Raw genomic sequence first — 22,662 nt, 5'->3', positions numbered from 1 at the left:
ACTGGAGACAGGAAAGTCCTTACTGAAACTTAGATGAAAAACCCTCTAATACAGCAGAGGACAGAGCCACGGGTCTGTAGCCCAGCTCTTGGAGTTCTTTTTAGTTCATAGATTAGGGAAACCTCATGCTGATACAGAATTACCAAAACCTGCTGCTCTTTTTATTTGCATGTTTCATTAATTACGGTCAGTGAATGATTAAGGTGTGGAAAGGCAGTTTTTCAAAAAATGTATGCAAATACATAATAGGATCCGTGACATATCATGATGTATTATGAGTGACTCTGTGGTTGAACAATTGGACAACCCAAAAGCAACACTACTTTAAAAAAAAAAAAACAGTATATTTTTGCCAATTATACATCAGGCACCTATTTTGTTATGTGAATTAAGTGGCTGCACAGAATTGTATAGCTGGGTTCTTGTTTGTTTTGTTTTTGCTTTTGTTTTTTTTTATTTGAGGGGCAGAGACACAGATAGACAAAGACAACAGGTCCTATCTGCTGGTTCACTCCCCAAATGCCTAGAAACTGGGAACTCAATCCAGGTCTCCCCTGTGCATGGCAGGATCCCAATCACTTGAGCTTTCACTGCTGCCTCCTGGCGTGGGTTAGCAAGAGCTGGAGTCAGGAGCTGCATGTGACACCCAAGCACTATGGTTTGAGACACGGCGTCCTGACCAATGGCTTCACAACCAGGTCAAACCGCTGCTTCTCAATGCATTGCTTCCCACACTCCATTTAAGAGAACCAGTGTATCTGTCACTCAACTGACTCTACACTGCATTGCTTTATCTCTTGGGCCAAGACACGATTTACTTTTCTTGTCATTAAGTCGCTTTCTAGAACAATAGGCATTTTCAAAATTTGTCGTACACAATGAGATCTGAACACACAGTTTACCAAAGCGTCTTTGCCTTTCCATATGACAGATCTTTTAGAGAAATACCTGCCACGTGTCTGGTATAAAATGATGCACCCGGGGATCTGGACCACTTCTTTCTTCTCGAAACAAGTAAGGGCCCATGTGCGTTAACTGAAACCGAGCTGCTCCCATGTGAACTGAGTATTTATAAATATCCTTCTCAGCACCTGACTCCTTCCCCTGAAACAAGTATGGTGCATTAGACCTTTGTACAACTTTACAGTTCTTAACCTGGGCGTGCAGAAATCATTCCCAATCCTGTTGTAGTTTGCTTTGCCTCAATGAGATTATTGTTTCATGTTCTTTCAATAAGCTGCAAATCTTAAAACTGGATAACCCAATGTTGGAGTTACCAGAGGGTAAAAGTGCCACTCAACTTAATATATCATTACAATGGCACAGGGAACACTGAGGCTATATTCATTATAATTTTTTAAAATATTTTTATGGCAAGATCATTTTCCATGGCATATAAGTAAAAGACAATATGAAATTGATCTTTTGTTACAAATTAGTAAAATATTTGATAACTGTTCCACAATTATTACACACACACACTCAAATACACTAAAACTGTATTTCCTTTAAGGTATTTTTTTTTCTGACCTTAAAAAGGCATCTTTGGTAAAAATAAATATCTCTGTAAAGATCTATATAATAAGTACCTATCATCTTACAAGTCAAACTATTTTACTCAGAGAATTCCACCCCGTGGGTCAACAGCTCTTACTACAGGGCCTCAACATCACAGGAAATTCACATGCTTGGCTGAGCCTCCATTCTTGGAGTTCTGACAAAACTGGATTATGATCATATTAGCCATGCATGGAAAACATAAAACTTCTGTGCCAAAGTGTTCTGGTTGTCAATCAACACCAAGACATGTTTGGATACAATGATGGCTTGGAGCAGAGAAGACTTCATTTAAAAATTGCCAAAAATATTAATTGAAAATGTTTAAAAACAAGCTTTTTAAAATTTAGTTACTTTCTCATTTAAGAAATTAAAAAGTAATAGCAGTTTTGGTCATGCAATGTTTAAGCAAATATCCTATTTCAAATCTACAGCTGTTGGAAATAGCTAGATTCCTGTTCTGATCATCACCATCAAGGTTTTTGTTTGTTTGTTTTATTTTTTTAGAGAGAGAGTTGCTTTCCTAGCACTTATAGGTCCCCAAGTCTCTTAAAGAAGTGAGGAACAGCTCTCCTCCCTTCAGACAAACCCTACACCTGTGCAACATAAGGTAGGAATAGAATAACCAAAGGAAGAGATTCGTGCGACAGACTCATAATTTCCACTCTTGATGTTCACATCCTGCATTAAGATAATTCTCTCCAATGAAATTAGTTTCTCTATCCTCATGGCTTCAAAGGCCTTGTTAAATATGTCAGTCTTCCGGATAGAAGACTTATATGTCAGTATTCCTTATTAGATGGGATAGTTAAATTTTGTCTGTGGCACTTGGAGAATAGAGATGTAGGGCTCTTTCCATGTTTGTGTGATAGGAAACCTGACCTCAAACCCTTAGTGAATCTACAGAATCACCAAAGACTGGTTGAAAGTATTCCTGAGATGAGCAGAGCAAGATACACCAAGGAAGGGGTCACAGGCCCTGCTGAGATTCCCAGCAAGGCTAACCTAGCAAAGACGGGGGTCCCAATGAAGCCTAAGGAAAGTCAGAAAGCCTAAAATGGGGAGATTTGGCACAGGAAGTGGAGAGCTACCTATGTCTCCTCTTTTTGGCTTCTCACCCTGAGCTGGTATCTTTTCCCACATCCTTGTATTTCTCTACTTACAGAAATATCTCCACTCTAAGACCAGGCAGTACCCCAAGCATGTCTTCATAATTTCTAAATACACTATTTTGAAGGCATTACTTGAAGATTTTTTTTAAAAGATTTATTTATTTATTTGAAAGACAGACTTACAGAGAGAGAAAGGCAGAAGTAGAGACAGAGAGGTGTTCCATCCGCTGGTTCACTCCCCAACTGGGCACAACGGCTAGAGCTGTGCTTATCCGAAGCCAGGACCCAGGAGCTTGGGCCATCTTCCATTGCTTTCCCAGGCCATACCAGAGAGCTGGATTGAAAGTGGAGCAGCCGGGTCTTGAACCAGCGCCCCTATGGGATGCTGGCACTGCAGGTGGTGGCTTAACCCTGTATACCACAGCACTGGCCCCTTGAAGAGATATTTTGACCTACAATTTTTCTCTGGGGCCAGCATTGTGGCTCAAGGGGTTAATCACCCACCGGCAAGGTCAGCATCCATATTCCAGTCCCATCTCTCTGCTATTGCACCTGGGAAGGCAGCATTCAGGAATCTGTGATCCACATTGGAAACCAGAATAGAGTTCCTAGCTCCTGGCTTCACCTTAGCCCAGGCCTAGCTTTACAACTATTATGGGAGTGAATCAGTGTATGGAAGATTTATTCTCTTCTAAAAGTTAACTAAATATAAGGCATGACAAGAACCTTGACCAAAAAGTGTTCCACTTCTATGAAATTTGCACACAAATTTTTGAAACAATGAACATATAAATAAAATACAAACAAAAAAATTCAGATAATGACATATGTGAAAGAGTTATCTGTAACCCCAGTTCTTTGCAGCTCAATTCACAATAGCCAAGCTACAAAATCAACCCAGATGTCCAACAACTGATGACTAGATAAAGAAATTATGGTTTATATACACTATGGAGTACTACTCAGTGATAAAAAAAAATGAAATCTTGTCTTTTGCAACAAAATGGATGCAACTGGAAACCATTACACTTAGTGAAGTAAGCCAATCCCAAAAAGACAGATACCATATGTTTTTCCTGATCTGTAGTAACTAATAGAGTACTTAAAATGTAATGTATTGGAATTAAATTGACATTTTGAGATTTTTTACAAAATTTACAGCCCTTGTCTCTACTGTTAAGGGACAGTTTTTTTGTTTTTTTTTTCCTTCATACTATTTGTTGAACTATTTAGTGTAGCAGGGTTAATCTTAGGAGTTTAAAGTAAACTGAAAATATATCATTGTAAAAGTTGAGAGTGGGAACATGAAAGGGAGGAGGAAGAACAGTTGGAGCATGGGTGGGAAGGAGGGTATGGTATCACTATGTTCCTAAATCTGTATATGTGAAATACACAAAATTTGTATACCTTAAAATTAAAAAAAAAAAAAGGAGAGAAATAAGGACATGTCTTAGTGGCTTCCTGGGTAGGGAGAAGAGTGGAAGAAAGGTTACACAATACTGGATGTTCTCCAGTGAAGACTCGCCACAGCGTTGCATTCATCTGGCACAGGCACAGGGAAAAGCAGCAGCCCGGCTATGAGCTGAGGGGATGAACTACTGAAAACAGCTGCCGCAAAACTCTGCAGCAAACGCAGTTCTCTGCACTCAACACAATCCACTTGGAAATAGTAACACAGGTAACTAGGGACCCAACGCGTAAAGCCCTGGTGTCCTGGGTAAGATGGGAAGTCAGCTGTGTGGATAAATATGTTTCCTAGAAAAATACACAGTCATAGACATTAGACCTGTGTCTATACAGTACAATGCATGGTTAACTGAACTATTAGCTTAATCTAATGTATACTGATTCTCAATATATTCAGAATATACAGTTCTGGTGACAGGTATTGATTCTCAATATATCCCATAAAATATTTCACAGACACACACAAATGCACACACACACACTCACAATAATGTCAAGTAATATCTTCCGTGGCATTTACCTGAGGACATAACGTGTGTGCCAAGTTGTCAAAACCGATATATTTTAGATATTTGGCTAATTTTTGCCTGTGTGTTTTCTGTAACAACTCTGAGTATTTCTCGTGCAGTATGTGAATCCTCTTCATCATCTGAATTACCACATTTATATCTTTGGATTCTGCTTCTGTTGAAGTAAAACAATTGCACGACCTAAGTGAAGCAAGAGAGTGATAACAACCTGCACTCTACCCCAGCGCTGACTTAATTTTAAGATTTTAAAGAAAGCATATTCACATGAACCACTCACAATAATCAAAGAACTCCTAACTCCTAGTTCTGCATGACAATTAAAAGTGTGGGCTCTTAGATTCTAAAAGTGCTGCTAGACTTAGCAAGCAAAAAACAGGATGCCTGCTTTGACAAAAACTACAGGGCACATATTCACAAAATTCATCACATACCTGAAATGCAAATTAATGCACCTGTTTCTGACATAGAACCATGGCAAAGTACTTCTCTCAGCCTTGTTTTCTTTCTCTCTGTAATGGAGATATTAAGAACAGGGCTCACCTCACATGGCTATTATCAAGATTAAACAAAATAATCTACATAAAATGATACAATAATTTTCTTTTTTTGTGTGTGTGATATATGCTATTCAAAAGCATGGTACAAGTTTAATGAACAGGGTCAGTACAATTATAAACTATTATTAGAAATTTATAGCTCTTTCCAAAAGTGTTATGGAAGATACTATTTATAGAATCTAAATATCACAAATAAAATAACATGCTTAAACAAGGAAAGACTTCTAACTGAAAAACTTTATAAAAACATACTTTCTTTCCCATGGCAGAATGGGCAGCAAACTGCTCAGGCTTAAAATCAGCTAACAAGCAGTCATAGCCTGACTTAGGTTCTGCAAAAAGATGCAGGGCTAAAGAAAGGAAGAGGCAGAAAGCAGTAATGGAAACCGCAGAAAGAAAGAAATTAAGGGCCAAGGAGAACACCTGTTGTTGATAATCCCATGGATAGGCAGCTCCTCTATTCAACCAGTACATGGCCACACTTTACTTCTATTTCTGACCATGATACCTTTTCTATTTAGCATAGAATGTCATAACTTTCCCCCATTATTCTATCCCCAAAACAAATACTTAACTTTTAGGCTTTTTTGATAACCCCAATGATAGAGGAAAAGAAATGCCTTTTTTATCCCTACCTGTATCATTATAACTCACATCAAATGAATGTAGTTAGCCAATAAACTACTGTCTCCTTCTTATATTTTCTACTAATAACTAGGATACAGGTCAGAATCTGGTGTAAACTACAAGATAAAAAGTTAGAATAAGGTTTCACACAGCACCCCTAGCAACATGGTAATGCTACACAAGGAAAGAATGTCTATGAACATTTCTACTTGAGAGAAATCAACATGAACTAAAGAGAGCTGGGGGTAACAAAAGTAATCCCTCTCTAAAACCACTGGCTCAGACAGCTGGGGTTACAGTCAGATAAGGAGTATATAAATTAAGCTTGTCCATAATTTCATTTTTATTCCTTCATACGAGAAAGGGCCTTCTTACTATTTTCACCCGAAAAAAGCAAGGGTTTTTAGTCAGTATCAGGGTTTTTTTTGTTTTTGCTTTTGTAATTTTAGTATTCATTAGTTATTTTCACAAAATCATTCCTCAACTTCTGACTATCAAATACAGTGAAGAATTTTTCCAATTAAATATAAATTATACTTACATTCAAAATTTCATAAAATAAACCTTGTTAAGTTTAAAGAAAAATAAGCAACCATATATAATAAAATGAAGCATTGGCAGAGAGATGCTGGCCATAATAATTACCTTTAAGGCTGTGTGTTTATTTTCATCTTCTTGCATCCACAGATCCTGCTCATAATAATATAAGCCATCATTGATAACTTTAGCAAGTTCAGATGTAATTTTTGCCCAAGACATATGGTTGCCTGTTAGATCTCCTCCAGGATGTTTTCTCATGTAAGGTGGTGTCTGAATTATGATCAAAATCTTATTTAAATCCAGGTCATCAATTTCATAATCTGAATCATTATCAGACCAATCACCAAATGTGTTTTTTTGTCCTTCTATTTGCTCAATCTCTTCATCAAATAAAAAATCAAGTTCTGCTTGTTCTTGTTCTTCAGGAGGATATAGTCGATTTGATGCCTCTTCTGTTACAAATACTGATTCCTTCAATTTCACTGGGGGTGGACGATGTCTCTTTTTTACTTCTATCCAAGGTTCTGAGTCCAAGTCAGGCAAACTTGTAGACAAACCTCTAGACATTGCTTGAAGATTACTTGTTTCAGTATTTTTCTTTGGACTCAATGGACTTCCCATTCTTGGAGAATTTGGGGCAGACTCTGTATGTGAGCAAAAGGCTTGGCCTGGTACGAACTCTGGACAATCAATCAGTTGAGAGAAGTCTGTCTGTGGCACATTACGTGGAGGAGGGCCTGGAATTGGCCATTTTTCTGGTTCTATCTTTTTTCTCATTTTCTCATCCACAATTTCTACTTCTGTGCTATCCTTCAATGCCTCTAAGATGAGATTAAGGTTTGTGGTGAGAGCCTGAACTCTGTGAAAACCAGCAATCAGGGAAATAGGCAAGAAACCTTGTTCATCCATTTTTCGCCGAAGAAAAAAGTCCCGTTCTAGATTTTCTATACTGAAGTAATACTCAATTTGACGCTTAATATACTTTTTAAGCAACGCTTCCTCCACAGGATACACCTGTACGCCTGTACCATCATCATAGTAATACATCATACTGGTATTAAGATCTGTCTGAAATGGTTGATCAGTCCTTTCACCATGTTCTCAATAACCATACGAAAAATCAAAGTTCAATCGAGGATTTCCTCTTCCCCGTCCTCTTCCCCGTCCTCGTCCTCTTCCTCGGCCTCTAAAGGAACCTCGGATATTACCACCCTCACTTCTCACGCTGGACACTTCATCTTGGTCTTCTCTTTTTTCTCTATCTCGCCTCCAACTTCGTGTGTCATTTCTTCTATTGGTATGTGCTGATTTATTTGTTTCAGGTTGACATCTTGAGCTGTTCCGGGAACCAGGTCTTTCTTGACTGTCTGGTCTTACATCATCCAAGTGGAGAGGTACCCACTTGTGCTTATTAGCTCTTTTTCGTTGATTACTTGATTGAGCCTCATCTTCACTGACGTTTTCACCAGGGCCATCTAATTTTATTTCCCGGTTTTCTTTACTCTCATTGTTACTTTTCTTCTCAGTCTTCTCTTCTTTTTCCTTTCTATTCTGCAGCTTCTTATTCCCTTGACTGATGACGCTCTGACATCCAGTGTTCACTAATTCACTTGGCGTTGGCCAGTTCGCCACATCGCTGAAATCACTAGGCTTACTGGGTTTCTTTGTCTTGAGTTTTCCAGCTTTTATAGGTTTTGGGGAACTGAGCTCTGCCTCCAGCGTCTCCGGCGGGGGCGGCGGCGGGCCCGTCCCGGCGGGGGACAGGTGCTGGGGAGGCTTTTTGGTCCAGGGGTTTTCCTTAGGCGGCGGCGGCGGCGGCGGCGGCGGCAGCGGCGGCGGCGGCGGCGGCAGGGGCGGCGGCGGCGGCGGCGGCGGCGGCGGCGGCGGCAGCTTTTCCTCGGGGCCGGCCGCTGCCGCCTCAGCTCGGGCGTCCTCGGCCGGCGGCCCCCGCGGCGGCGGCGGTGGCAGCGGCTCCCCGCCGAAGGGGCCCCCGGGCCCGCGCGCCTTGTGCGCCAGGTGCGGGGACAGGGGCCTCACGGGCACGGCCGCCTGGGGCACGCTGTGTCCCAGCACCGGCACCGGAGACGGCTCTCCCCGCGCCCCCGCGCTGGTGCCGGCCGCGGCCCTCTCCTCCCTCGCCGCCTCCTTCCCGTCTCGAGCCGGCGGGGGCGGCTGCTCGGCCTGCCGGCTTGCCGCGGCCAACCGCGACTCCCGCTCTGCGGCCGCCGCGGGCGGCTCCTCCCGAGGGTGAACGGCGGGCACCGGGGCGCGAGCAGACATCGTCCCCTTGCCCCAGCCACCCCGGCCGGGGGGGGCCCGGGGCCAGGGAGCCCGGGTGCCCGTCGCTCCGCCGGGGCACCGACTAGCGCCGGCCTGGGGCACAGAACCCGAGAGCCCGGCCGCCGTCGCCGCCACCGCCGCCCGCCGAGGCCGCGCAGCGCCCGGCGTGCCGGCCCGCGTCGAACGGACCGCTAACCGACCGCCGGCCCAGCCCTCGTCGGCGGCGCACGCCCAGAGCCAGCTAACACGCGCCGGGCGCCGCAGCCGGGAGTCGCGAGCCCTCACCTGGCGCGGGCCGCTGCGGAGGAGCCGGCGGCCAGGCCGCAGGACCTTTAGCGGCCGATACAATAATTTTCTAACATGACCATTCTATACTCTTTTATTACTCTTCTAATAATTACGTTTCTGTGACCACAATTAAGAGATAAATATTTTTTATCTTATCTCCAATCAAAATTGCTCATTCTCTGGCCTTCAGCCACAACATTGTGGTTATATCCCAATTTATTACTTATTCAATTTGTGCATATAGAGTGAAGTAGACTTTTCATTAAAAATGTTGCTGTGTCACTGATATTCAGGCACATAATTGGTTCTCCTAGAACCTTACGTATTATATCAACATAGGAAGCCTACCCCAAAGAATTGTGAGAATTTAACAATTGTGTGTGTGTGTGTGTGTATGGTATTTGACCAATGGCTGGCTGTGAAGAACTGTCTGCTGCATTGACTTTTGAATTGACTCTTTCCACCAATGCCTTTCACACACAAACAACTGTGGATCCAACAAGAGGAAATCCTTCTAATTTCTAAGACTTCAAAAGAGTTCCATAATCACAGAAGAATCAATGCCAGCTCTTTTGCTGTCCTTATTAATCTCTGATTTCAAGAAACTTCTAAAATTGATGCCCTTATATACCTGGTTTTAGACAGCATTCTTTCCATAATTTGAAACAGGCATCCAATCCAACCATTTCTGCAATAAATTTTACAGATTTAACAGCACATATCTGGAGAAAATCTTCTAGTCTTTTGATTCCAGAGTGAAGATTCTCTTTAATTTCTTTTTCAATAGAGAGAGAGACAAATTATTCCATCTCTCTTCCTCCTTTCTCTCTAGTTTAGCTAGTTGTCTCTTTTGAATTTCTTCAATAAGTTTTTCTGCATTTTTCTTCTAAAAATAGAAATAAAATTAAATAAACATAAAAGCAATTGTTTCCAGATTAATTTTTGTATTTGGAAGGAAATATTTAATATCTCAGACTAGCATTCAGAGCACTTAAGGATATCAAATTGGACCTTTGGTGTTGCAAAGAATTAAATGTAAATATCTTTTTTTATGCACAAAGATGGTAATTGGCTATTCCCTTTCTCTATCTTCTCAGCTGTTAATCCCTCAGCCCATTATACTAAAAGCCAGTGTTTTGGCAGTCCAAAATGTGCTGAGTCTAAGAAACACCCAACAAAGGTCCAATTAGGATAAGTATCTTTTATATGACCAGACCAACTGGTTCAATTACAAAAACTCCCTGGGGTGTGACACATTGCACTGTATAGAAATCAAATACAACTCTTGTGCAGTGGTAGCCAAGAGAACAGGATATGATGAAAGCAGTTATGAATAGACAAAAATCAGATCTAAAATTGCAATAGCTGGAATACTGCTTGCAATGGGAAATGCCACCATGGCCATTCTCTGGCTAACTCTCTTGTGCAGTTCTAGGGCTCATCTTTACTTAGCCCAGGCTTCCACCCCCAGTATGGAAATACAAGCCATCTAAGAACATCTGAGCACTAGCACATGATACGAGCTCCCTCCCGAGGGGAGTGCACACCCTATGCAAGAGGAGAAAGTATGCTTACAGAGTATGGTCTACAGGATAACAGCCCGACGACTGCACTTCTTTAAGCACCAAAATGAGCACTAAGAAAGTCTTTTTAGCAAATACAGAGGGGGCTTCAAAAATGCACCAAAATGTATATTATTTTAAAAAATGCTTGGATTTCAAAATTTTTGCACTGAAATAGTTATCTAATTTTATTTGAACATAAACTTTTCAATATCTATTAATTTAAACTTTATTTGAAAGGCAGAAAGATAGACAGATGAAGAGAGATCTCCCATCTGCTGGTCCACTCCCCAAATGCCCACAACAGTCAAGGCTGGGCTGGGCTGGGGTCTTCTATTTGAGGGGCATGGACCCCAGTGTTTGAGTCGTCACCTGCTGCCTCCCAGGGTGTGTGCTATCAGGAAGCTGGATGAGGAGCAGAGCAGCCAGAACTTGAACCAAGCACTCCAATACGGGATGCAGGCATCCCAAGCAGCAACTTAAGTACTGTGCCAAAGGTCCACTCTCTCACGAACTTTCTGAAATACCCTCATCATGGGTTTTAGCAGTCAATAAGCAAAATAATAACAACAATGGCAAGTAGTAAAGGATATCAAACAGAAAGTCACAGGGGAAGAAACACAAATAGACTAATACTCATATCACTGGTATTTGAATTTGCAATCAAAATCCCTTGTGGAGATGATGTTAAACAAAAAAGCAAGCACACTCACAGAAAGATACTGGGTATCTCTGTGGTTGAACAGAAAAGAGTGCTAGGGTTATAACAGTAAAATAATACACACATATTAAAGATTAAAAAGGAAACATAGAAAAATAAACATGGACTATTATGCAAATATTAAAGGGAAAGTTTAGTTTTCACTCATTGCAATAAAACGTTTTAGAAAGCACACTGTTTAATGGGAAAAAAGTATAAAGCCTTATATAAACTGTAAAGCTGTGCATGTTAGTAAGTGGGTATAGACTGGAAGTATGTGGAAGGATGTTCACCAAAGTTAATAGGACCAGGTCTTTGAAGAAGGTAAAATGTTAGTTATTTTTCACACTTTAAGTACCTTTCTGAATAGTATGAATTTGCTGTGTGTGTGTGTGTGTGCTCGATTTTTCTATTAAAGTTGCTTAAAATTTGGGAAATAACATACTATTGTGAATTTATTGTATATTTAATGATATAGAAAGAAGTCAGCTATACTATTAGTAGATATGGAATACATATAGAAAAAATAACAGGCAATATAGGACTGCACAGGTGTATGCCAAAATATTCATACAGCTCTTGTGGGATGTGAGAATATGGATGTTTCTTTTCTTTTCTTTTCCTTACTTGTTTCTCTATATTCCAACAAAGAAATAACTAAACAAATCATCACATTGCCATATTATGGAAGAGTATCCATCCACAAAATTATGTTTCAAAAGATGTTTAATAACACTGGAGAGAAGTGTGACTGAGGGAATTCACTAAAACATTATCAGTGCTCAATTCTGTGACGGTCCCATTAGGATTTTGTTTTCTTTGTTACACTTCCCTTCATTTTCCCAGTGTTATAATTCATGGTTAGTACTTGGGAGTATTTTTTAAAACAATTTTTTTTCTCCAATAACATGAGATTACCAGTGTTGTCATGCTGAGTAAAGTTAACGCAGGTCTCACAGGGTGGGAGTAGAGTCTCAAGACCCCCAGAGCAATGAGTTCCACTAGCCCAAGAACGCACCTGATGTTGTCTTTTCTTCTGACTGGAAGAATTTGCTGGAGATGGCAGCGAGCCCGCTCTTGTAATCCTTACTGATCTGTTACTTCCTACCAAAGATCTTCCAAACACATGATAAAAATGATACAGTTTCTGTGTATCTCTTCTTTCTTTGGCATCTTTGGATTTAGCTGAGGGAAATAAAGTTATTAAAATATCATGACTCTACTGTTTATATATAAAGGTTGCATCCATAGAGCATTCATGAGAAAGGCTTTGACAAATTCCTTGAGAAACTCATAATATTCTAATTAGAAGCTATTACTATTATATATTATAGAGATCTATATCTATTATATATTATAGAGATTGAGATGTGGAAATGTAAAGTAAAATTATTGAACCATATTTAAATATCATGAGATGATCCAAATTAACATCTGTTATTGGGGCTGGCATTGTGACTCAGAGAGTTAATCCACTGCTTGTAACACCAGCATCCCATATGAGCACCCATGCAAGTTCTGGCAGTTCCACTTCTGATCTAGCTTCCTGCTAATACACCTGGGAAGGCAGCTGAAGACAGTCCAAGTACTTGGGCCCCTGCTACCCATGTGGGAGATCCTGGTGGAGTTGCAGGCTCCTGGCTTTGGCCTGCCCCAGCCCAGCAGTTGTGGCCATTCACAGAAAAAACCAGCAGATGGAAGATCTCTCTCTCTCTCTCTCTCTCTCTCTCCCCCTCTCTGTAACTCTGCTTTCAAATAAATAAAACACATCTTTTTAAAAATCACATCGGTTATTTACTTATTCATTTTATTACAACTACTAAGCATTATGGGTGCATCCCATAGAGTAAGTTGAGGGTGACATATGACCTGCTCATCCTACAGTGCATCAAAGCCACAAAACACCTGCTCTTGGACATGGTTGCTATCTCTGGACACAGGATCAAAAACGAAGCACATGAGCACTGCATGAACTTGGAAACAGAGTTTCTGAAAACTATACCCAAATTTGGCCAGAAACATTTGGCTACAACCACTCAGACAGATTCTTGTTCTAGGAGAGAATGGACTCTGGAAACAAGATGTCACCAGTTCCCAGACCACTCTAAGCCTGCGGCAGCACTGAACTCAAAGGCATTTATAGCTGGCAACACCCATGGCCTCAAGGTGAGTGTCAGCAACTCACCCATCCACACCTACTACATACACCACGTCCTGAAGAAAATCAGAGGCCTGAGCAGGTGTTCTCGCCAGCTTTTATCATTAGAACAAAATCCCTGAGAAAACTAACTTCAGGGGGCCAGTGCTGTGTCGCAGTGGGTAAAGCCTCTGCCTGCAGGGCCGGCATCCCATATGGGCACCGGTTCGAGTCCCAGATGTTCCACTTTTGATCCGGCTCTCTGCTACGGCCTGGGAAAGCAGCAGAAAATGGCTCAAGTCCTCGGGCCTCTGCACCCACGTGGGAGACCTGGAAGAAGCTCCTGGCTCCTGGCTTCAGATAGGTGCTGCTCCGGCCGTTGCAGCCAATTGGGGAGTGAACCAGCGGATGGAAGACCCTCTCTCTCTCTCTGTGTGTGTGTGTAACTCTGCCTTTAAAATAAATAAATAAACCTTTAAAAAGAAAACTAACTGCAGGAAGAAAAAAGGTTTACTCTGCATCAAGCCCAGCATTGGGCAGCCCCATGGTTCAGGCCGTGCTGAGGGTCAAGGCAGGGCACAGAGTTCAGGCGGAGGAAGGGTTGCACAGCAGCTGAGCCAGGAAGCTACAGAGCAACGGGGGTCCAACTGGGCTCCAACAACCAAGCCCCGCTGAGAACCCCCTTCGGAAGGCAGCCCCACGCCCTCAACATCATCACTGCACTAAGCTGGCACGTCTAGTTCAAACCACAGCTCCACTCTCACGTCAACTTCCCCGACTGCTCTGAGGCCGTTCCCGGGACTGCTCCGCGAGAACTGAACGGAAGATGCCAGAAGCCAAGAACACAGTTCAAGATGCTCAAGGCCCCGACGGGCCACCCACCCACAGAGCGCACGACGAAGGTGGAAGCAAAAATCCTTCCCCTTAAACACGTCAACCTGAGCGCCGGGCTCACCGGGCCAGACGTTTAAGCAGCCTCCCCTTGTTCTTCGGTTCTGGGAAAGACGAAACCCCTACCTCCTCAGGATCCCGACTTGTCTGACGTCACTGGGACTCTCGGGCCGCTTCGGTCACCAGCCCTTGCCACTTTCGGTCACAGCCCTTCCCACTTCCGGTCACAGCCCTTCTCACTTCCGGTCACAGCCCTTCTCACTTCCGGTCACAGCCCTTCCCACTTCCGGCAGGACTCTCCGCATGGTTCCAGTTTGGCTAGAGTCGTCCCCAGTCCTCCAGGCGGACACCTGGACACCTCCCTCCCTGCCTTTTGCTCCCAACTGTACCACTCCCTAGAATTTTCAGTAAGGACCTCTCTCATGGCTGCTCTCATCCCGCCTCTCCCTCTGCCCTAGGAGTGCTACAAGAGCAAGTCCAGAGCCCAGCACAGAGCCAAGAACAGGGACAGGGCACGCCTGAATTCAGACACTGAATAAATCCAGATTGGCAACACCAGTCAGGCTGCTAGTGTCCACGCCCTAGTCTTTTTTTCTGTATATATCTGTGTATACATACCTCTATCCATTTTCCTCACCAGTTTGAAATCCAAGAAGACAAGTCTACAAACTATATTGGTCCATGATGCCTTACCACCCAAAATAATTCTTTGGTGATTTAAATATTTTTTATTAATGAATACAATTATGAACCCTTGTTTTATAACAAGTAATAGATACAATTATTAACTTTGGCAATTACAACACTATGTGCCTGATTAATATAAACACCAGGTCCTGTGAAACAATACAGTGGGGATTTTTATGCAAACCAGCAAAGAACAAAAGGAATTTCAATAATAACATATGAAGTAACTTGTAACAATCTAAGAAAATTAGAAAGCTAGACACAATGACTTGGCTGCACACAATGACTTTTTTCCCCTCAATGGATTTATGAGAATTTTTCATCCTACAAAAACTAGCTTTTTCCCATTTCTGTACCTGGAAAATAGCTCTTGGCAGTAAATAACTTTGCTTTTTTACTAATTTATATTCCCTACACAATATGATGACTGCTCCAGTTCATAATTAGTCCCTGAAAGAATACATGTAGTAAGTTATTGAAAATACCTGGAAATAATAATTATCATTTTATTTCTCAGAATGTCATTTTCATATCTACTTAACTCTTATTTTATTAAAAGAAAGCTGAAATGATCAGGGTTCAGATAGTGCCCTTTTTATTCTGAATTACATTATTATTTACCTTGATTTGCTGAAATATGGGCTATTTCTATAATTTTAAGCAAATATTTTTACCAAATCGAATCTTAACCAATGATAATACAGAAGCCAGATAGTAGAAAAGTGGTATTAAATGATGAGGGTAGAATTTGTCTCTTAAGTGATAGCTCACCAATATATTTCTTGTAGAACTCTGTTCACATTTGTGCAGAGATATTTATGTGCAAATCATACCTTCTGTTCAAGATATTTGTCTTTCTACCTCATATACTTTGGATAACTCATACAGGTCACCATCTTTAACACAATGCTAAGTCCTATCAGATATTCAATAATTTTGAATAGATTTTATATAAAACCAAAGGTAGTTATAGGTGAGAAAACACTTATTGACAAACAGACTTTGTGGATGGACTAAATAGCTTATATACTATTAGACAAAATATCTAGTATTAGCAGGGGATTATTATGAAGCTCAGGATTCAAGTCATTCAAATCTAAGGGAGTAGGGAGGTTAAGTAATAAACTAACGAGGTCAAGGTTAGTAGAGGTTACTGCTTTATCGCTTCTCGGCCTTTTGGCTAAGATCAAGTGTAGTATCTGTTCTTATCAGTTTAATAGAGGTTACTACTTTATTAGGCTCTAGGCTTCTGAAACCTGAAGACAATGTACTTTCTCCCTTCTATTCTCACATCATGGTGTCATGGACAAAATGGATATTCATGGCAAAGAAGAAGGACATGAAGGAAAGAAGGAATATTATATTAGCAATCACTTCCCATTCCCTCTTACCCCTATCTCAGACAGCATGAATCTGTTTTCTAATTCTGAATTTGTCTAGCCTGAACATTTCATGTAAATTGAATTCTATGGCATGTGGTCTTTTGTGGTTGGCTTCTTTTATTAAACATAATGCTTTCAAAGTTCATACTAGCTGTAAATATATAAAACAGTACCTAATAATCACAAGGTTTATCCAAGGAAAAAAAGTTTAGTTTAGCCCTTGAAAATTAATAGTTATATTTCAGCATTTTCAAAGAGTAAAGCACAAAAAAATACATCTGATTATCTAGATACATAGAAAGCTTTGAAGAAAGTTCAGCAGCAATTCTTAATTAAAAACATGAACAGCAACAGCAATACCATGAATCTCCCTACCAGTAAAGGCACCTAAGGAAACTTGCGTCTTGCATCTATATTGATTCCATATTTTTTGTTGCAGCAAATTGAGGTGCTATCAACAAGGAAGTGCAAATGGATAAAAAGAGATATTTAAATAAATATGCCTGGGGCCGACACTGTGGTGTAGTGGGTAAAGCAGCCGCCTACAGTGCTGGCATCCCATGTGGGTGCGGGTTCGAGACCCAGCTGCTCCAGTTCCAATCCAGCTCTCTGCTATGGCCTGGGAAAGCAGTAGAGGATGGCCCAGGTCGTTGGGCCCTGCACCCACATGGGAGACCCAGAGGAAGCTCCTGGCTTCAGGCTTCAGATCAGCACAGCTCTGGCCATTGTAGCCACCTGGGGAGTAAACCAGTGGATGGAAGACCTCTCTCTCTCTCTCTCTCTCCCTCTCTCTCTCTTCCTCTCCTGCTTTCTGTGTGTAACTCTTTCAAATAAATAAATATTTAAAAAATAATTAAATAAATATGCCTGAAATTGTATAAAAATGATGAAAGACATGATCGCATTGATGCAAATATCTAAAAAAATTCTAAACTGGGTAAATAGAGAAAAAGCACTGCTAGGTATATGGCACTAGAACTGTAGAAATTTATTTTAAAAATAGCAGTCTAAGAAAAAGACATTATCTTGAAAAGAATAATGAGACTAACAGAAGGTAATAGAAAATGTAACAGTATCTACACAATGCCATAAGAACAGAAAAAAAAAAAAAAAACTGTTTCCCCAGGATTCTAAACCTGGTAATAATTTTAAAATATAAAATGAAATAAAGTTTTCAGACAAATAAGACTAAGAGAATATATCACATGAGAAATCTTGCCAAGTTCTGCGGGAGGGAAAGGATTTCACAAGAAAAAAACTCAGAAATACAAGATCCAAATTACTTTATCCTTGACTTTGCCTAATCTTACTCAAATGTGATTCAACTGATATAGAAATTAAGGGATTTGGGGTCGGCGCCGAGGCTCTATAGGCTAATCCTCCACCTGCGGTGCCGGCACACCGGGTTCTAGTCCCAGTCGGGGCACCGGATTCTGTCCCGGTTGCCCCTCTTCCAGTCCAGCTCTCTGCTGTGGCTCGGGAGTGCAGTGGAGGATGGCCCAAGTGCTTGGGCCCTGCACCCGCATGGGAGACCAGGAGAAACACCTGGCTCCTGGCTTCGGTTCAGCGCAGTGCGCTGGCCGCGGCGGCCATTGGAGGGTGAACCAACGGAAAAGGAAGACCTTTCTCTCTCTCTCTCTCACTGTCCACTCTGCCTGTCAAAAAATAAATTAATTAATTAAAAAAAAAGAAATTAAGGGATTTTGATTATATATCTAGCAAATTAGTTCTCTTGAAAAGAATACCTCATAATAAAATAGAATTACTTGGAGGTGAATACAGATATTTGGGAACTATTGTTCATGAGCTGTAGTTGGTTAACAGAGGAGCTCCAGCAGCTCCGAGGTTAGGCGCAGACTAACTTGCTGAAGGGCCCTCTCTCGACAGGACTGCCTATTCTGATGCTCACTTTGCAGCTGTATGGTGTGGTGAGATGATGCACATCAAAGAGGTTGGGTGAAAACTGAAAGTACGGTGATGGCTCAGTAAGCAATGTAAAATTGTTTCCTTATATGGTTACTATGGTTCAATTAATGATATATAATAAAGAAATAAGTGTACCTAGGAAATGCAAGCAGAAGGGATATTACTGATTCCAGTGACACAACCGATGGGCTTTCTCACGGACTGCTCTCGCCATCCGCATTTTCTAGCTCTTTCCTGTGCACAGGGGTTCACAGACTCTTGACCTCCCTGCAGCAACTGAGAGATTTAGTGTTGCAAGTCCTGTTTGGCAGATCTATTTCTGACATCATTTTCTTTTTCAGAACCTCTTTTGGCTTCTGGCCTTGAAGAGGTTTGAATGTCCTGACAGATGAATGAAGCAATTTCAGCATTTTTCAGTCTGAGTTTTTGATGCCCTCACAAAAGGAGATAAAATGCCTTCTGGCAGAATATCCCCGTGAAAGGCACATCAGCCACATCTTTCAGAAAGGGACACAGGACACAGGCAGGGGACATCAGAGATAAACTGTTTTGTTACTTTTCACCAAAAAATGACTAGCCTTTACACAAGCAGAAATTCAAACACAAAATCTGGTAATCAAAATACCATTTTTCTTGGATCCAAAGAAAATCAAAAGGAAGAGTGAAGGATTAATGATGAGGGAGAAATCAAATATTATGTTGGCGGAACATGACAACTGCTCATTCCTTCATATATACGTCTCTGTATGTAGTACTATAAGTTGACCTGAAGAATGTCAATTATATTTTCTTACTTTTAGCATTAAAAAAACAGAAATGTTACCAAGGAGCTGTTAGTAAAATTACACATGTGTCCCATATAGGAATGCCTGGGTTTGGTGCCCATCTGAGGCTTCTGAATTCAGCTTCAGTAATGGCCCAAAGTAATTGACTTCTTGCTACCCATGTAGGAGACCTGCATTGATTTCTTAGCTTCAAGCATCAGCTTCAGCCCAGTTCTGAATGTTTTGGGCACTTGGGGAGTGACCCAGTAGATGGGAGATTCTCTTTCTCTCTCTTCTCTCTTTTTTTTTTCTTCTCAAATAAATAATTTAACAAAATAGATGTTAATTCTCAATGTTTTCCTAATTTTTTAAAGATTTGTTTATTTATTTGAAAGACAGAATGACAGAGAGATGGGGACAGAGAGAGAGCAAGCAAACGAGCTTCCATTTATTGGTTCAATCTCCAATTGTCCACGGCAGCCAGGGGTGGGCTAGGCTGAAGGCAACAGTCTGGAACTCCATCCAGGTCTCCCACATGAGTGCCAGGGGTCCAAGTACTTGGACCATCTTTCACTGTTTTCCCAGGTTCATTAGCAGGTAGCTGAATCAGAAGTGGAGCAGCTGGGACTTGAACAAGCACTCATATCTGATGCAGGCATTGCAGGCAGTGGCTTAGCCTTTTGCACCAGGTTACTGGCCCCTGTTTTCCTAAGTTTCTCATTGAAATTAGAATGTGGAGAAAAAGGTACCCTTGTTCACTGTTAGTTGGGATGTAAACTTGTGTAACCATTATAAAATACAGTATAAAGATTTCTCAGAAATCTGAAAACAGATATATCATGTGACCAAGCCATCCCACTCCTAGGATGAGATGAAATCAGCATTTGAAGAGTTGTTTGTACTCCGTGGTTTTGGGAGTTCAATTCACAATAGCTGAGAAGTGGAATCAACCCAGATATCCATCAAGAGATCACTAGAGAAAGAGAATGTATATATACACTAGCGAGTACTACTCAGCCATACGGAAGCAATGAAATCCTGTCTTTTGTAACAAAATGGATGCAACTGGAAACGATTATGCTTAGTGAAATAAGCCAGGCCCCAAAAGACAAATACAGATCTTTCTATGATATGTTGTAGGTTAATATAGAACTCAAAAGACAAACAGAACCCAAAAGACAAATACAGATTTTAAATGATAGGTTGAAGGTTAATATAGAACTCAAAAACTGTATAAGAATGAAACTGACATCTTACGGTTTGATTATTGATTACAGCCCTTGTCTATAATCCTGTGCGACAGTGGTCTATTTTGTACTTGTTGAGCATTATGTTTACTGGTGTATTAGGCCTGTGATTATGAAGTAAATTGAAATTATGTTATTGTGAAAGCTCAAGGAAAATAAAAGAAAGGAAGGAAATTGAGGGAGGGGAAAGAGGAGGGAAGTTTGATTATCTTCTTCAAATTATATCTGTAATATACAAGAAATCAATTCTGTTTATATTAATAATGTTTTCAAAAAGTAAATAAAAGAAATTAAAATGTTGCAGAAGATCTAGAGCAACATTGTGGCACAGTGGGTTAAGGCAATGCTAATAACACTGACACTCCACTTAAGAACACCAGCTTGAGTTCTGGCTGCTTGGATTCCAATCCAGCTCCCTGGTAATGCCCCTGGGAAAGTAACAAAAGATGACCCAAGTGGCTGGGCCTCTGCACCCATGTGGGAGATCGCAATGAAGTCCCTGGCTCCTTGTGACGGCCTGACCCAGCTCTGAGCATTGCTGCCATTTGGGAAATAAACCAGAAAATGGAAGATTTCTCTCTTTGCCCCTCCACCTTTCAAATAAATACATAAATCTGCAAGAAATATTTTTTTAAATGTTGCAGAAAACTAACCTGCTTCCATCAGCTTACACAGAATGAATGGTCCTGTTAGATTATTCAGTATTCTTAATACACTACCACTACCAGGCTCTGGAAAGAAAACAGTGAATAAAATCTGAATATTTTACTCAAGGAGCACTTCAGGGTCAAGGATGTATTATATACCAACGGTGATAGTACCACTGAAAGATAAAGTCAGCTAAGAAGCAATGTAAGAGGATCAAGAGTGTGAGTTTTGTTGTCAGACAAAATTATCTTGGATTCCAAGCTCTGCCACTAATTTGCTCAGTTATTTTACAATTATGAAAAAATATATTATTGTCCACTACATGGAACTCTACTAATGATTTTGGAAAACTTTTATGCAATTTCTCATAAGGAATCAGCTCCAATAAAGAGGAATAGCAATAGAATAGTGGATGTCTATTCTCCACCATTCTGATGCTGAGTATCAGGTGCCACAGACCTGTGTACCTCTGTCATTCATATACACAGTGTTCCTTTTACAAAAGATAGGTTTTTAAAAGACTTTTATTTTATTTATTTGAAAAGCAAAGTTACAGTTTGAGAGAAGGAGAGAAAGAGAGAGAGGGAGAGAGAGAGAGGGGAAAAAAGAGAGATTTTCCATCCTCTGGGGTTAATTAATAGATGTGATATCATTGTCTGTCTCTCTGCCTTTCAAATAGATTAAATAAATTTAAAAAAAGTTTTTCCCATTGTAATTTTAGTATTTCATATTTTTATAAAATTTTGAGAAAATGTGTGTTTCAAAGATTAATATATTGAGTTCTGGCATATATAAATATTTGCTCAATAACAATTATGTTTCTAAGAGTAAGGAGACAAAAATTTGACTCCACATAATTTGGTATGCTTGATGAAAAAATAGGCTAATTTGTGTTTCTCAAAATTTTAGATATATTTCAATTGTTTTTATTTTGCCTTTGAACTGAGTTCCCAAGGAAAATGAATGAATAGATACAAGAACAAAAATACAAACATAGAAATGTGTTTGTGAAATACGAGGATTGACACAAGGAAGTAACTGGAAAGAGAACAAAACCATGTTCCAATCTTTATTCAACATTATTCCTACCACAAAAGCACTGAGCTTTCTTTTAAAAATGCTTTATTGGCTCATTTTTATATATTTGAGAGAGGTAAGAGAGAGAGAGAGAGAGAGAGAGAGAGAGAGAGAGAGAGAGAGAGAGAAGTGAGAGAATGAGCTTCCATCTTCCATCTACTGGCTAACACCCTTCCCCACCTCCTCCCGGCCAAATGTCCTCAGTAACTGGGACTGAGCCAGGCCAAGGGCAGGAACCATTAATTCAACCCATGTCTCTCATGTGGGCAACAAGGATGCAACTACTAGCCCACCCCAGACCGTTCTGGGCTCACATAGGCAGAAAGCTGCCAACAGGAGCCTGAGATGGACTCCAGCCTATGCACTCCAATATGGAATATGAGCATCTCAAGTGATAATTCAACACTAGGCCAAAATTCCCCCCAGCTCTGAGCTTAACCTGGTGCTGCAGATCTCAGTGAGTACATATCACACATAAATCACCATCACTGATTTTCCTCTTCAAAGAGCCTAGTCTGGGCCGAAGTAGATGGGAACCCTGAGTACTCATTTGAAGCAGAATAGCAAGTAGGATGACTAACTATATCGAATAGGAAATAGTGGGGATTCTTTCTCATTACAAATAGATTTGATTGATGAAATAAATCATTGCTTTGAACTTCATTTATCTACATAAAAATTGA

The 22,662-nt window shown here is 40.8% G+C and overlaps 2 protein-coding genes and 1 pseudogene across 2 annotated transcripts in view; 1 reads left to right on the top strand and 2 right to left on the bottom strand.

Moving 5' to 3' along the window:
- Positions 1-9,714, bottom strand: part of LOC133765856 (probable ATP-dependent RNA helicase DDX60) — a 53,975-nt gene extending 44,261 nt beyond the window's left edge. The window contains exons 1-3 of the mRNA XM_062199414.1: positions 9,590-9,714; positions 4,657-4,820; positions 949-1,104 (exon numbers count right to left, since the gene is read on the bottom strand). Coding sequence (XP_062055398.1) covers positions 949-1,104; positions 4,657-4,820; positions 9,590-9,644 — 375 coding nt within the window. The 5' untranslated portion in view covers positions 9,645-9,714. The remainder of the gene's footprint in view (positions 1-948; positions 1,105-4,656; positions 4,821-9,589) is intronic.
- Positions 6,364-8,670, bottom strand: LOC133765855 (la-related protein 1B-like). Its single transcript, XM_062199413.1, is given in 1 exon segment — positions 6,364-8,670. A coding segment is annotated over 1 exon segment (2,277 nt). The 3' UTR covers positions 6,364-6,393.
- Positions 9,715-16,095: 6,381 nt separating the features above from the next.
- LOC133766151 (U2 spliceosomal RNA) lies at positions 16,096-16,211 on the top strand (annotated as a pseudogene).
- Positions 16,212-22,662: the final 6,451 nt, after the last annotated feature.

The sequence above is a fragment of the Lepus europaeus genome, chromosome 8 (genome assembly GCF_033115175.1).
Source record: "Lepus europaeus isolate LE1 chromosome 8, mLepTim1.pri, whole genome shotgun sequence".
Lineage (NCBI taxonomy): Eukaryota > Metazoa > Chordata > Mammalia > Lagomorpha > Leporidae > Lepus > Lepus europaeus.
This window is presented reverse-complemented; position numbering and strand designations above follow the sequence as displayed.